This window comes from Aquila chrysaetos, chromosome 10 (assembly GCF_900496995.4).
Source record: "Aquila chrysaetos chrysaetos chromosome 10, bAquChr1.4, whole genome shotgun sequence".
NCBI lineage: Eukaryota > Metazoa > Chordata > Aves > Accipitriformes > Accipitridae > Aquila > Aquila chrysaetos.
The window spans coordinates 38,796,268-38,811,984 of NC_044013.1; the positions used below are offsets into that span (position 1 = coordinate 38,796,268).

Below are 15,717 nucleotides of genomic sequence, written 5' to 3' on the forward strand. Positions count from 1 at the left end.
TGAGAAGTTAGTTTTCTGTCTTTACCTCAGAGCACATCCACTGCTTTTTCTGAGCAGCACCTTCCTGGGGGAAGTGTTAGTAAACTTCAAGGATGTCCCCCAAAGCAGTTGCTAACTACCTTCTCAACAGCAGAAGCCTCAAAACTAGCAGGTAGGAAAACAAAGGAAACCCCAAACTTACCAACCAGATCAAACTAAAACTCCCCTTGTTTCAGTGAAACACCAGAGGTTTTGTCTCCATTCACCGAAAAGGTTCATATTTATGGATATTTTTCTCAGTTTTGTTTTTTTTGTTGGGTTTTTTTGGTGTTTTTGTTTTTTGAACAGTTGTCTAAAAAAGCCCCAGAATAGAGTTTAGCTTAAAATTAATTTTGCTGTAGGTATGAGATGATTATACCTGATCTCATGTCATTTTGACAGGTGCGTAGGCAGGAAATGTTCCAGAACAAACAAAATCAGGAAGCGTCACAGTACATAGAAATCCCTATAATTTTGGTGTGCTAATGTCACAAGTATATAGAGTCAAGGCCCTCTTAAGGAATATAAGAATTATATTTTTTTTAATCATGAGCTATAATGGTTGTGGAAACTGTAAAATTGGATAAAAAGAAGCAGCAAGTAGGGGTGACTTTATTTTAAAAAAAGAAAATTCTGAATTTCTGTAACTTCCACCAGATTAATTTTGGGATAATGGTACATATAGAAAGTTTTAGTCATTCTTTTTTGGGTGGTAGACAAGGGGTATAGTTAGCAGGTGACTAAAGTTTTTGGCAGGCCCAGTGGTATTAATGGTTCCCAAAAAAGGAGGCTTGCATTTACCGGGGCGACATTCCAGTAAGTGTATGATATAGAGTTTCTCTGAACATTTGCTAGACCATTTGCTTTGGATGTCTCAATGTTTGTTACGCCAGGTTGCTGGGTACTCTAGAAATCTAAAGCAGTGCTGTGGTAGATTGCAATTACACTTGTAATCTGCACCTGCGCTGGCAGACGTGATGTATGTTGTATGGTTATTCTTTGGGTTTTTGTATACCTCATTTCAGAGGTGAACACAGTGGTGTCCTCATGATTCTCTTGGTGCCAGAGGCTTATGGCACAGTGAAGCCCCTTGGATGCTTCTTGACTCTTGAGCAGACTTGAAAGGGAAATTTGTATTTGTGAAAGCAAAGACTGAGCATGCTAGCTAAGGATACATATGCACAGAACAATTCTTGCCTCCTCTTAGCTTTGCCAATGTACTTCACAGATATATCTTTGGTCCTTGACTTCTGAGAAAAAGTTTCCTCTTACAGTACAACCTGCACTGTTTTTGTACTGGGTACAAAACTGTATTATATTCAAGATAGGCATATCCAAGCTTGAGTTTTCATTTGAGACTTAGCAAACCTTCAGAAACCCCAAGTAAATGGCGTAAGAAATGTTCAGAGGAACTCTTTTGTATGGACACGGGCATGTCTCTCAGGGTAAAGATATTTTAACTACTACTGCTGTTATTCAGAGAGGAATTGTATGTGGATGGGCCCATAAAGAGGAAAAAGTCAGCTAAAATTCACAATGAGACTTTGTGAACAGGATTTTTATCAGATCTAGTCTCATTTACCTTCTGAATGTGACCTTGTTTCCACTGTAATAGCTTTGAGCTGTGACTGTGAACTTGAGCTTCAGTTCTTGTTGTCATGGCTGTGCTAACAGCTTGGAACCACTAGATGCTGAGAATGGCTGATCTTCTTTTTCTAATTGCATTTTAACACTTTTTTGGAAGAGTTAAAAGTGACTTTCTATCTAAGAAGGAACAAGATAACAGAATTATTGATCGGGGTGAATCCAACAAGCTGAAAATAAAATATTTGTGATCTTTAAGAAATTCCTTAAATGTGCAGCAGAGATTCTCTCTTCTAAAACCACTGTATAACTTACTGAGGGGGACAGTGTAAATAGGGCCTTTTGTGGATTCAAAGAGTACTGGACAGTACATCTGTACATTTTTGCTTGGTTTAGATGTTAAAATTTGACCTAAATGGAGTTACTTCAAATATAAGTTTGTCTCTCCTATTGGGTTACATTCCTGCCATGGGAGAGTCTCTTCTAGTGGCCACCCTTCAAAAGAATGTCCTACCAGTAGTTCATTTGCAGATTTAAATTGATGACAAGTAGTTTTGTCATGACTTAGTCTTTGAGTTACTAAAATAGTGCCTTTTCTCCTGTGCTTCTTGCACTCCAGATCTCTCGACTCATATCTTCTAATTAAAACAAAAAATAAGCCAACCTTTACAAAGTCTTCAGCTCTAACTTCAGTGGTCTCTGTAGTCTTAATTAGGAATTGCTCAGATCAAGATGCTTATTGCTGCTTTTTCTTTGGAACCTCTGGTAGGGTAACTTTTCAAATACAGGTATCTGTTGTTACCTAATACTTTGTAATACAATTTTTATTTCTCTTTCTTTGGTCTCTTACTCTATTCCTCTGTGTCAAATACCAGTACCTGAGTTGCTTTCCTACACTGTCCTCAATTATTACATAGATCAAAATCTTTGCATTTAGTCTTTTAGTTTTTTCCTCCTGTTGCATATTGTACCTATTCCACAGGGAATGTAGTCAGGCAGTCCTGACAGTCTAACAGGCCATTACAATTCTTCAGAAAAAAGAGTTCATGTTATAATTACTTTTTAGTCTCAGTGTTTGCCAAGTGAGTAGAAGGCCTTATTTGAGCAGATGCTTCTATATAATTAGTGCTAGATTATCAAAACCACCTTTGTTGTTCTGCAGCCATCTCCTTGTCTTTTTTTAAAGCTAGGTGGAGTCCAAGTGAACCTTCCCAAAGAGTTGCTGACCTGTAAAGGTGTTGGCTCTATGACTAATATTCTGCAAACAGACTAATTCAGGAGAACTATGACTGGCCAAGCCTAGGTTTGCTTTGTTCACTGTTGCATAAAGACTTGGTAGCAGGGAGCATTGTCTTTCTGCAGGACAACCCTAAGAGAGATGGAAAATGGTATGCTCTTCCGAGTTACTGAGGATTATCCAAAGGAGTATCCAACACTCTGGTCACTGAAAAATGCTGATAGCTAACCTGTCCAGCTCATTCCCTTTGTCTATCAAGCAGATCAAGCCGTAATAGTTTGTCACAGTGTAATAGTGTCATTCTTTATCCTGACTTTTACCCAAGCTGATGGTGGACCAGAAGTTTTAGACATTTCACTCTCAAATATGAAGTTCTAAACAGCTTAAGCAGTTCTGAAAATAACAGAAGGTGCTGATCTGTGTCTCTTGGCACCTGTATCTCTTCGAAAATCGGGCCTTCTGCATCCAGTTCCACTCTTGTTCTAACCCCCAAGAAGCACTTAGAACTGATTCAGATCTTCTTCATGAGTTGATTTAGTTATGTGCATCCATTCATCAAGCTGTCTTACTGTTAGTATGCCTGGAGGTTTAAGGGTAGGAGCATCAAACAATGTGGCAGAACATTTATAGGGATTTTTGCCTCCGTGTAGATATCTGTATGAAAGAGTGCAGCAGCATGGGTGAGTGTTGCTGATATATCTGCCCTACTTTTCAGCAGTTATGTTTGCTTTTTCTCATGCTACCATGAAATGTGTCAGTCTGTTTCCTGTTAATTAGGATATCAGAAGATTTCTGGTTAGCAGGGAAGTTTTTTTAACTGTTTCATTTGCTTAAACAAAGGGAAAAAAGGGCAGGGCAAAATAGGGCGTTTTAATGAAGTAGATGTGTATGCAAAACTCTGAAATCTTTTAATAAGAAAGTATTTTAAGAGAGACAAATGTACACCAATCCTTCTGTACTGTATAGTCATCATTTCCCAAAGGACATTCCTAGTTCACTCTTAGTCAGTCTCAGTATCAATCTCAGGATCAATGCTGGAGCAGAGTGAAAGTGATCTGCCAAGTCCTTTGGGTTTTCAGTTAAGCTTTGAGCTCTCAGTGGCTTAGCCACTTTTGGAAAATGGATTTTAAGCACCAAGTTAATTAGGTTCCTGAAAACTTTACTCTGAATTGACAAAAGACAGAAAATGTGGCTAGGCTCCCTCTAACATGCACTTCTTTATCGTACGGAGTGAACAGAGTGCAACGGCTCCAAGCTAATACCATCTCTTCTGATTTAGCTGTGACTAAATTCAGCATATCAACGATGTCATGAAGTCACATATTAATGCATTGTGTTAAGTTGTTCATTGCGTGGCTGGAAGTCACCTAAGTGGTACTTGGGTACTGGTGTAATTTTGAAAATGGCACATAAAAGCTGCTATTACCTGCCTTGGAACACAGCTTGTAAATCTGTTGTGAAAGTCTGACTGTTCAGTTCAATGTCCAGTGGCATCCTAGATGTCTTCAGACATCCCAGTTGCTCTCTTTCTGCCTCTCGAGCAGAGGACGGGTCTCCCACAGGTACTGTCAAATCTCTCAGCTCAGTGAAGATATTTTAAATATACCTAAAGGGCATCTGAAATGGCAGCAGACATCTGTATTTTGGCTTCCTACACTAGGTGTCATAAACCAGGTGGGATTAAGGTACACCCGAGACCCAGGGTTTTTTGCATAAGAAACTCAAATTTGGCTAAAAATAGTAATAGGACCTTACACAGGGAAGGCTGAGCACATATGAGTACATGTCTGCATTACCTACCTGTTGCTGTATGTTACCAGTGCTGCTGTGGATCCTCAGCAAGATCTTGGCAAAGCCTGAGTAAATGCAGTCATGTTGAGTCCAGGATCTACCAAAGTCACAGCCAGAGGATAAGCTGAAAACCAGAACTGATAAGAAGGACCTAATTCAGTTAAGCCACATGTGATAGAGCACAGTAAAATTGTATGGGGAGGTCTTTTTATTTGCTGTACGAGCATGGGCTGTTAATAGTATTCTCTGTACTTAGCCATTCTGCTAAATGCTTGCAACCCACTTGATGTATACTAACCTTTTCCTCAAGGTATCACAGGAATCACTTTTCTATCTGAGGCTTGGGAGTTCTGTTCAGATGGCAAAAATGTATTCAAATATCTTAGCACATGGGAACAGAATTCCAGAACAATGGAAGAATCACAGTCTTCTGTTGGCAGGGAGGCTATGAGTTAGCCCATAATTTCTTGTTGCTGTCTCTTTTTTGTTTCGCTATCCCTTTTTGAGGTGGGAAGGATGGCAGAGACACAAGACAGTGAAATAGTTGGTCTGTTGCAAATGCAGGAGCTGGAATGAAAGAGATGTAACAGTCCTAGAGCAGCAGATAATCATGAGAGTACAAACTTGTCTGCAGGCAAGAGTTCACCTTTTTGAAATGTATGACTTTAACATTGCAGAGTGCTATGAATAGCTTTCTTTTATTTCCTGTTATCCTGCCCTTGCAATTCAAATAAGGTATCCATTGTTTAAAAACATCACACCAAAGATGCATCTGTCTTCATGCTTTAGTCTTACATGACTGAAATGCTTTCTGAAATGAATCAGTGATCAGCATGCTTAAATTACATAGATGAACTCTACATGCAGGAGACTTAGTACCTACTTAAACTATGGAAGAATTCATTACTAACTTGAATTTTTAATATGTTGAAGAAGAAAATGTGTTGCTCTTAGCTTAAGAGTTGACAGGATTAAAATTTAGGAAGAAAGCACAAAATGGAACATTCCCTGCTAATTCGGTCTCTGGAACAGCAGAAGCTCATGGCATTAACCTTTGGGTTATTAATATGTTGATGGAGGGAAGGATTAAGGAAAGGGCAGGTTGTGGGACACAAATGGCACAAAGGCCAGAGGCAAATAATCTTGTATTGACTCCAGTTCCAAAAAATAGATTCAAAGCAGAAAGTTTCTGAGGTCAAATGAAGTCACTTCCCAACTGAGATTCTTCCTTTGCTCTGGGACTGGAGAAGCAGGTATTTGAACTTTTAATTGTACTTAATAGTCAAGTAAACTAAATGTATCTTCAAGGCTAGTGCTTTACTGGGAAGACAGTGATATGTGCTATCTCAGAGCACATGGAGTGTGAAGGCAGATTAATTTACTGAATCTTCATTCCAAAATGTCATGTGTATGTCCCCGGTGACTATAGTAAAATGTTTGCCACCTACTCTCCCTTACCCTGCTATCACTGTAATTACATTAGCCGTACTGCATGGACTTTACTTCTGGACAGCTGTCCTATGTGTTCCACCCTGGGGGATTGGGAAATGGTTTTCTCCGTTCCGTAGTACATTTTCTTCTGCTTGTGGATGCCCCTATGGGAGCTGATGTGGCAGGTGCTGAGAGCTTGGATCAAATATAGATCATTATGTGGAAAAACTGAAGAGTAATCCTGATCCTTTCTTCTGTGAAAAACATTGTAGCTATGCAGAAAATGGGATTAAAATGGCAAAAAATCATCGTGAGGGGTCAACTTTTATCTCATTAAAGTCCCACTTTGTTTCTGACACCAGCAGAAAGTCAGCGAGTATTCCCTGGCAGAAAGTGGTGCAAAAAGTAAAGCTGCACAGCAGGCCACCAGCCAGGAGCTCCAGGGTCCTAATCCTTACTGACTTGCTGTGACCTTGGGTGCGGCATTTAATTTCTCTCTGCTTCCCTGTCCTGTAACCTAGAGGTAACAATTATGTGTTTCAGAGGATTTGAGTTAAATGGCTGTTAATTTTAAAGCACTTTGAAAATCATAAACTCTATATACATGTTAAGGTTTAATCCCTCACACCTGAAAAGTATGGCTGGTACTGAAAATGGAGGAGTTCTTACTGGGTGCCAAGGTGAGGAACATGATGGTGAGGTGACCTCGGTCTGAGCAAAACAGGTTTTCAGGCAATAACTCTCAGTGCAGTAATTCAGAAGTAATTCCCAGTTCCTCTGAAGTGGGAGAATGCAAGCTGAGCCCAGTAGCAGAGTGGGTGTGGGACTGGGAGAATGGGAGGTTAGGTATGGTGCAAAGGGAATGAGAAATATGCTGTTGGTCAGAGGTAGCCTGAGCTTGGATACGTGGGACAGTGGGAAAGAGGTTGTGTTCAAAGTTGACAGAAGAATAGTTAAGCTAACAAGTTGGACAGGGTGGATGAACAGTGAAAACGGGAATGAGGTGCCATAGCACCATTTTGACCAAACAGAAAGATATTCAATAATGGTTTGGTTTCTTTTCCGGAATGTCGTCTTTGAGATGCAGGGCTGATTGATTGTTTTTTCTCTTCCCTGCTCAAAACAAGCAGCACTTTCTAGGAAGTGAAATTCTGCGTGATTCCAGCCACTTTAAGCAACAGCATAAATCAACCCTGGATTGGGTTCTGCAGCTTGGCAAGCATGTGTCTGTCTGGAGTCTCCCATAGCCAGTGTGGGGTGCCGAGCTAATCACGTCACCACGGTGACTGTACGCCCCAAAATGCAGTTCCTGCATTGTGGGTGCCTCAGCTGTGGGGCTGGCAGTTCCATTTGTAACTGCTACACTGCTCAATTTCAAGGTCATTCAGAGGGGGAGTTGCCCATAAAATAAATTTTAAAGTAGTGCTTATACTTGCTTTGGTGCTTTGTAGTCAACATACATATGCATTCAGAACTATTTCTTTTCTGGGCTCTTTGTGGCTTTTTAGTATTACATGGCACTGTTTCGGAGAGTGGAGAGAGGAAAATACATAAACACTTCTACGTCATGAAAAAAAAACCAGGTAGGTTAATGGTTATTGATCGATAGTAAATGCTTCGTGATTTATGGCAGAACAAGTCAGCAGAGCATGGACTCTTTACAAAACACGTGGGACAGGTTGAGTAAGCTCAGAGCCTGCACTGGTTGTCAAACTGGTGAAGTACAGATAATCAATCCCAGTTAAATATATTTAATTGTTATCCTTATATATACATCTTCCATTGCTCAGGATCATGTTGCAGTTGTCATGTGGTGGCGATTAGAAGCACGCTGGCATTGCTACCAGAAGTGCTACTTTTCTCTTCGAAAAAGGTGGTTTTTTCAGTGCCATGCAATTTTTACCAGTGTGTAGCAGCATCATTATTTCTTGTAATGTATACAATACGTCAGCACTACCCACTACTTATATAACACTACCCAGTCATGTGCTGACCAGATGACAGTCATGTCATTGCACTAGGTTGGGCATTGCAAAAAAACAAAAAAAAAGATGCGTTATTTGGGGCACTTGCTTTGTCATAAAATTTTGTTATAACAGTAGAAAACCCCTTCAGATTGAATAAAAGTCCAGGACATAACAGAAGGCTTTAAATCCACCCCTTAGGCTCCATCGAAGAACATCTGTGGCCATTTGTAGTAAGTATTTTACATCTTAAATCTGTAGTATGGTTATAGCTTGTGTGAGTACTGCTTCCTCTACTCTGGACACTTGTTCTACTGTATGTTCAAGAGATGCATTCAAACAAGGCCTTGTGCTTTCTTGCCTGGACACCTGGGGTTCACCCCACATGAACCTCTGCCTCTGAAGAAGGAGGAGCTGTGCTCAGCTGGTATTTCTCTGCTGGAAGTGATGTATCACGTCATGGTCCATTCAATTTCCCTGTTGTCCTTCATCTTACGGTGTTAGCTGCATCGACATTAAAAGCTTTGCTCATCTGCCGAGCTCAGTGTGAGTGCAGTTTACAGGGGCAAGATCTTGGCAGTTGGAAGCCCTCGGGTTAAGAAGTGGCATGAGCAGTGAGCCGGGGGCTTTCACCTCTGACAAGTGAACTGAGTTCTCCGAGTTCTCAGGACTGGAGTCACACCAGCATCCATTTAAGTTGCAGTGGAAAAACTCCCATCTCTGCTTGCGTTGCACTTTTCCACTGGGGAGCCGGGAGCTGCCTTGATATGTTGGCGCCTCCAGCTGTAGATGACTAAATGAAGCTGTGTGGGCTGCTTGCTGTCCAGCCAGACTGTCCCTGCTATCTCTTCCCATAAACACTGGAGCCTTTGTTTCTGGCCTTATCGTGCCCCTGCCATCACAGAGCCCTTTCTGTGCTCTCCTCCCAGCACAGCCCCTCTGTGTTCAGGGGTCTTTTCTTCAGCTGCTTTTTGTCTCCGGGTGTTTATTGTGCCTGCTGCAGAGTGTGTTTGTTTGGGAGAGAGGAGGAGGGGCTCCTGTTTGTGTGGGGTTTATAAACCTAGTGCATTCTTCAAAAGAGATGCTGAGCAAACTGGGTGGTGTTAAGATTAACCCTTCAGTGCCCTGCATTACTGACAGTGCATCACTGCACCAAGATTTCCTCAGTGTGAAAAATGCCGTGGGAGGGTTATGAAGTTGCTTGCTCTGTAAGGCAGGGAGTCCACTCCCGCTTTGGTCTTAACTGCCTTTTGATTTTCTGTGAGTGCTGCACATGTGTATCAGCAAAGAGAGCCTCCCAAACGTGGGGAGATTTAATTGATTCTAGGATTTCCCCCCAGAGTGCTTCTGGAACTTGTTTTTATTGCAAACACTGGCTCACTAGCCCTTTCTGTTTGCATAACTGGCCCTTGCATCCTGTTTATGTGGCTACATTAGACAATATCTCTTCATTGTACCATATCCCAAAACATTATGGCTCTGTACTTTAGGGCTTTTCCTTTTGAGTAAGGTCCTGAAAAACAGGAATTTCTTAAATTCATAGTGTTGCCACTTGTAGTGGAATATAATACCTCCCTTTGAACCAGCTTCTTTTCTTTAATCAGCTTGTTAATGCTTTCATGGTTAGGTTGGCTCTTACTATTTCTTCAGTACCCATGGTCCCGTATTCCAAGAGAGTGCTTTGGAAGATGAAGATCAGCAACTCAGAAACTTTATTCCCTTGTAATCACATAACGCTTTGCATTAAGTTGGTTGGGGGAAAAAACCCAACCAAACAAACCAACAACCACCAAACAGAACAGCATCAACTTTCTAATCTCCTTTTGCTCTTCCTCTGTAAGAGGATGGGAATTTATAACACGAAAAATCTCTCGTCCATCTCTGCAAGAAGCTGCAGCAACACAATTGTCTTAGTGTTAGAAGTGCTGGCAGAGTTTTGTATTTCACCGAATCTGCAGTCAGCATGAATTTTGCAGACCTTTTTTATGGTGATCTGCATAAACTGAGCGTAATGCAAATACCTTAGTTTTATGTGTGATAACCATACTTTTTTTTCAAAGATGGTATCTTTTCTTAAGTTACTGAACTTTTCCCCAGAAATTAATAGGTTTAAATTCAGCATTTCACAAAGTGTAGTGTGAAGAATTTTTATTTTCAAATGATTAGTATCCTGGTACTGGGGGTTGCAGTTCATGTATTGCAGCATCTACATATTATATTATTACACTGGGAAAAAGTTCAGCAGACTGTGTTCCTTTGCGGGGGGTGGGAGAGGAAGAAATGCAAAATAATACGAGCCTTTGAAACATGAATCCACACACTCAGTCATGACTAAACCTATTCAAACACTCAGGTGTTTTTTCCAAGACTGCTCTAGGCTTTAGCATTGTTGTTGTGTGACTTGTTTACTTTATGAACTAACTCAGTTTGCCTCATCTCTTTCTCTTGAAGGAACAGTTTCAGCTGCAAAGCGCACAGGGATTCCAGCACCCCGGGAAATAACATCATCTGTATCCAGAGAGAGAGCTGTATTGCGTGGTCAAGCGAATACTAGGAAAACACAACCCAGCCCCACCTCTTCCAGTACGCCGACTCCTACCAAACACGTGCGCCCCACTAGCAAGTCCAAGCAAGAGAATGAAACTGGTGACAAGGCTGTTCTGGAATCTCAGGTTAAAGAACTCCTGGCAGAAGCAAAGACAAAAGATTCTGAAATTACCAAACTCCGTTGTGAATTGAAGAAATGCAAAGAGAAAGGGTCACTTAACGCTGAAGGAATGGGTGCTTCCAACCAAAATGTAGAAACAGTATCACCTGTTGACATAGATCCATTAATACGGACCCTTCAGGAAAAAAACAGGACTTTTCAAAAAGAGCTTGCTAGCCTGGGTGAAGAAAATCGTGTTTTGAAAGAGAAATTGCTTTATCTAGAGAACTCTCCTCTCTCAGACACAACAACAAGCAGTGGAGGTGACAGCAGCCTCCCAACCCCAACTACCCAAGAATCCAGTTTTGGAAGCCCATCAAAAAATGTGTCGAGAGGTGAAATGGATGAGCACAGGCAGCATGTGAATGGGGGTGCACTGCGCAATTCAGGTTCTTCCAGCAGTGATGTAACTAAGGCTTCCTTGTCACCCGATGCATCTGATTTTGAACATATAGCAGATGTACCTTCCAGACCAACATCCTCCAACAGCAACCATTTGAAAGGTTCCAAATGCTCCACTACAGGAAGTTCTCCAAACAATATTAGTGACCTGTCTGTTGCATCTCTTACAGAGAGAATACAAAAAATGGAAGAGAATCACCACAGCACAGCAGAAGAATTACAAGCCACTTTGCAAGAGCTGTCAGATCAACAGCAAATGGTGCAGGAGCTGACAACAGAAAATGAGAAGCTAGTGGAAGAGAAAGCTCTCCTGGAGACTTCGTTTCGTCAACATAGAGATAGAGCAGAACAGCTGAGCCAAGAAAATGAGAAGCTAATGACTCTCCTCCAAGAGCGATCCAAGAATGAAGAAAGCAGAGCTCAGGAGGGGAAGGTCCTTGAACTGGAACAGAAATGTGCAGAAGTTCTTGAAAAAGCACAATTTGAACGAGAGAAATTGCTTAACATTCAGCAACAGTTAACCAGCAGCCTACGAAGCTTAGAAAGGGAGCATCAAGATGCCCAGCAGGTGATTAAAAGCCTGAGAGAAGAAAATGAGAAGCTGCTTAAACTTCTAGAAGTGGAACAACAGAGCAACAGCACAGTGACAAAAACTCTGGAAGACTGTAAAATTGCCTTAGAAGGTCTAAAAATTGAGAATGGCTCTCTCAAAACTCAGTTAGAGAGCGAGAAACAAAAGGCCGCAGAAATCAACGTGATGGGATGCGCTACTGACAATTCTGAGGTGCAAGAGATGCTGAAAGTAGCCCATGCAGAAAAGGATCAGTTAGAAGCATCTTGTACTGAGCTTAAACAAGAGCTGCTGAAGGCAAACAGTGAACTGAAGCACATTCAGGGTCTGCTAGCTAAGGTAAAGTAGTAACAGCTGTGAATATAATGGTTGTTTATCTGTCCTTCCATAAATAGGTAATTGTTGGTCTTTAGATTGTTATTGAGCCATTGATTATAAGTTTCCAGGATTTAAATTGCATTAGTTAGTTTTGAATGGAAGCTGGGATCATATGATATTGTCTCTCTTTCTGCTGCTAGCTACATATTTTCCCAGGAATAACTGTTAGCATAGCTGTGTTTATAAATTCAAAACTAATTTCCCCTAATATCTTCTGCAGAATTTACTATTTTAGTAAATAGAATTGTGTTTATCAACACTGGAGCAAAGAACAGGTCAATAAATATTGCTTTGATGTTATGTGAACAAATATTAGTGAAAATCACTTGGTAATCCAGATGAAGAGATGGGCATGAGTAGTTAGAGCAAATATTAAGTTCTGAATAAGTAATCATGATTAATTAGTAGTGAACTATAGGTGTCATTGGTAATGAGAACACAAGGACATGAGCTAATGCTCAGAGAAGCTGGTATTTACAGCAACGTGACTAACAATGCATGGTCAAGCTCCAGATGAGATTATTTTCATAAAACTAAAATATTTTTACAAAACTGAGAAGTATTCTGTTTTGGGATAGGTAAAGTAATGGCAAAAAAAGTTGAGTTATTTTAGAACAATTTTACTTTGCATCATTTGATAGTTTGTAGCTTTGCTGCAAGTAAGCTTAAGTCAGTTACTGTTTCTATTTTCTGTGTGATTCCGGATGTTCGGAAGAGAGCTGCAATGCAAGGCATCGTAGAACAAGTGTTAATAAAGCACAAGCCAGTGACTATGTCCCACCGCTGCAGAAAGAGTGATTGTTTGTGCAGCCTTTCCTGTATGGGGAAGGGATCATGAGAAGAATGGTGAAATTGGCTAGTTGCGGAGGAAGAGAGCATTGCCAAAAAGCACCTCCATGACTTGAGCGATTTAGAAAATCCAGATGTCCTTTCGGCTTAAATAGGTGACCACAGCAAATGGAGTTAGTAGAGGAAGCTCCCAAGTGCTTACTGGAGCTGCAGTTTATGAAGAATAAATGAAAAACTGCTGAGTGCTCAGACTCTGTACCAAACTTTTATTGCTTGGTTTGGAAACCACAGGTTTCCTCCTTTTTACTCTTCCTTTCCCTCGAATTAAGCTGTTTTGAATCATTGGCTATTTGTGACACCCAAACAAGACCACAGGCTTCTGTAAGGCTGCCCTTCAGTCAGGCTGTGCCAGTGTTCCTCACTGAATAATTGGTTCATACTCGGAGATCTTCCCCCAAACCTGGAAGCATTGATCTGTGGGCCTGAGCCAACAAACTGAAGTGCAGCAGATTCCCCCTTCAGTAATTCCAGATGTCCTATATCCAGAAATACACTTATCTGCAGTAGCTAGCTCCACTACGTATGTTTTCACAATCCATTGAAAATGCACATAGTAAAAGCAGCAAGATTGTTAATGTGGATGAACTAATTGTTGTCTTGGCCCTAAGGCAGTGATATCACTCTCGTAATGTGATACATAAACAGATGTGGAGCTTTCCAGGAATATAATTCCTCTCTGTTCATTACCTGCAGAGATTGGTTTTGAATTATGGTCATCATATAGAAAATTTAATTTCCTTTGTAGCATCTTGTTTTATTATCTTCATTACCAGGAAAGAAAACTGACATTCATAGCTCATGTATGTTTCCTGAAACTGTCTCATTCACATTGAAACTCAGTTTCTACAATGCTTAGAACACAGGTTCAATTCTTAAGTCTATGAGATGCCCAGTAAAACCTCTAATGCATGATATCTCTTAAGAAATAAAGACAGACTTGCAGCTTGCTTTCTTCCCTTCCAGGCTGAGACTGAGTGTGGTCAGCTGAAAGAGGTGTGTGACCGGCAGGCTGAGCAACTGAGCAGAACCAGCCAGAAGCTGCAGGAAAAAACATCAGAGAATGAAGCAGATATAAAAAACCTGAAAGAGACGATTTTCGAGTTGGAGGACCAGGTGGAACAACATCGTGCTATAAAACTTCACAATAACCAGCTCATCAGTGACCTAGAAAGTAGGTGGAGCTGAAAAAAGGATTTAAGTGACCTTATTCAGGGGGCTTAGTTATGGCTGCAGTAGGGAGGAGGAGGCATGTCTTGATACGTGTGACAAGGGCCTCTTTTTAGAAGTATTCCAATTTTGGCCAATCCTTTCTGTTCATGCACAGAAGTCACTATCTTAACGGTTAGTGCTATAGCAATAATATTAGAGACAGTGTCCAAGCCTCATGCTTCAGCGAAGGATGTATTGCCCGTTCTAGAAGCTGGAATTATTGGCCTTTTAAAGAGCTTTTAGGGAAAAGCACTAGTAAGAGCTGTGAAGTCGAAGTTGCTGTCGCTTTGTGGAAGGGGAGCTGCCACCTGGTGGAATGAGTGGCACATTTCGCTTACCAGTGTTACGTCGAGTGTTCCAGGGGTGTGTGCACTGAGTAAATGATCCTGCACATGTGATTCTGTAAATTTAAAAGTCTGGTTTAATGCCTCAAAATAATGACCTATTTCAGAGATGTTTGAGTAACAAGTCTGCTGTTGATTCCATTCCTGATCCATTGACAGAGTATCTTAATTTCAGTTTAGTCTATTTAGTGGCATTACTGGAAGCAAAACCAAATAGGCTGCTCTGCCTTCCTATTTTCACTTTTCACCTTTGCCTTTGTGTGTTTAATAATATTTTCCCTTTTTTACTGTTCCTAGGTAAAGCAATGAAGCTGGAAGAACAAAAACAAGATACAGAGAGACAGCTGAAGGCTCTGACTAAGCAAATGAAGGTAAGGCTTAGACTCCATAACAAAGCTAAGCTGAGCTTTTATTGCAGTACTGGATTTGAGAGAAGCGTTGTATTTTTGTAGAACAATTATAAAAAGTTCTTTCTATATCCTTTCATTCTCCATTCTCTTCACTTATTTCTAGCTGTTTCTTTGCCCGTGAAGGAAAAATATAATATATCCTTTGCAAATTACTTTTGCTTTTTCTACCTATGAACTTCTGCTACTATGGAACAGCCGTTCCTGGTTCATGAATCATCAGTAGCAATGAGCTCTTTTCAGCAGCAGTGCTTGTAGTAGTATCACAAGTCTGAATGATCAATAGCTATAGGAAGAACTTTGATTGTACTTTTTGTATTGGAGGGGAGAGCTTAGCATCAGTTTCCTCTTTGGCAATCTCATCGGTTCTGTGTAGAGAGGCAAGTATTTAGTTTGACCTCGGCATCATCTTGAAATTGTAGTGAAATCCTGGTCACTTGTGATCACTGAAAGAGAGATCAATAACTTAAGTGCTCAGCTCAAGTAGGTGCATTTTTACAGCAGTTTGGGGTTCTAATTGCTCTTTCTAGGAAGATACAGAAGAGTGGAGGCGTTTTCAAGCTGATCTGCAGACTGCAGTGGTTGTAGCCAATGATATTAAGTGTGAAGCCCAGCAGGAGCTCCGTGTGGTAAAGAGGAAGCTTCAGGAGGAAGAGGAGAAGAGTGCCAGACTGCAGAAGGAGCTGGATGAAGTGAAGGGCAGCAACAGGTTGGTTAGTTACAAAGGCCAAGATTTGATCTCTGTGACTGCTAACATGCATGCAAACAGTGCTTTGTCAATAACTATTCATTGGCTTGGATGCGCATGTTGTCTGTTTTTAACTC

General features: G+C 40.9%; 1 protein-coding gene across 6 annotated transcripts in view; it reads left to right on the forward strand.

Annotated features, from left to right (window-relative positions):
• SPECC1 (sperm antigen with calponin homology and coiled-coil domains 1) overlaps positions 1-15,717 on the forward strand; it is a 102,422-nt gene that overhangs the window by 47,449 nt on the left and 39,256 nt on the right. For all 6 annotated transcript variants that reach the window (XM_030027414.2, XM_041126581.1, XM_030027416.2 and 3 more), the window contains 4 exons: positions 10,477-12,044; positions 13,896-14,103; positions 14,783-14,856; positions 15,423-15,601. In XM_030027414.2, the coding sequence (XP_029883274.1) occupies positions 10,477-12,044; positions 13,896-14,103; positions 14,783-14,856; positions 15,423-15,601 (2,029 nt within the window). The remainder of the gene's footprint in view (positions 1-10,476; positions 12,045-13,895; positions 14,104-14,782; positions 14,857-15,422; positions 15,602-15,717) is intronic.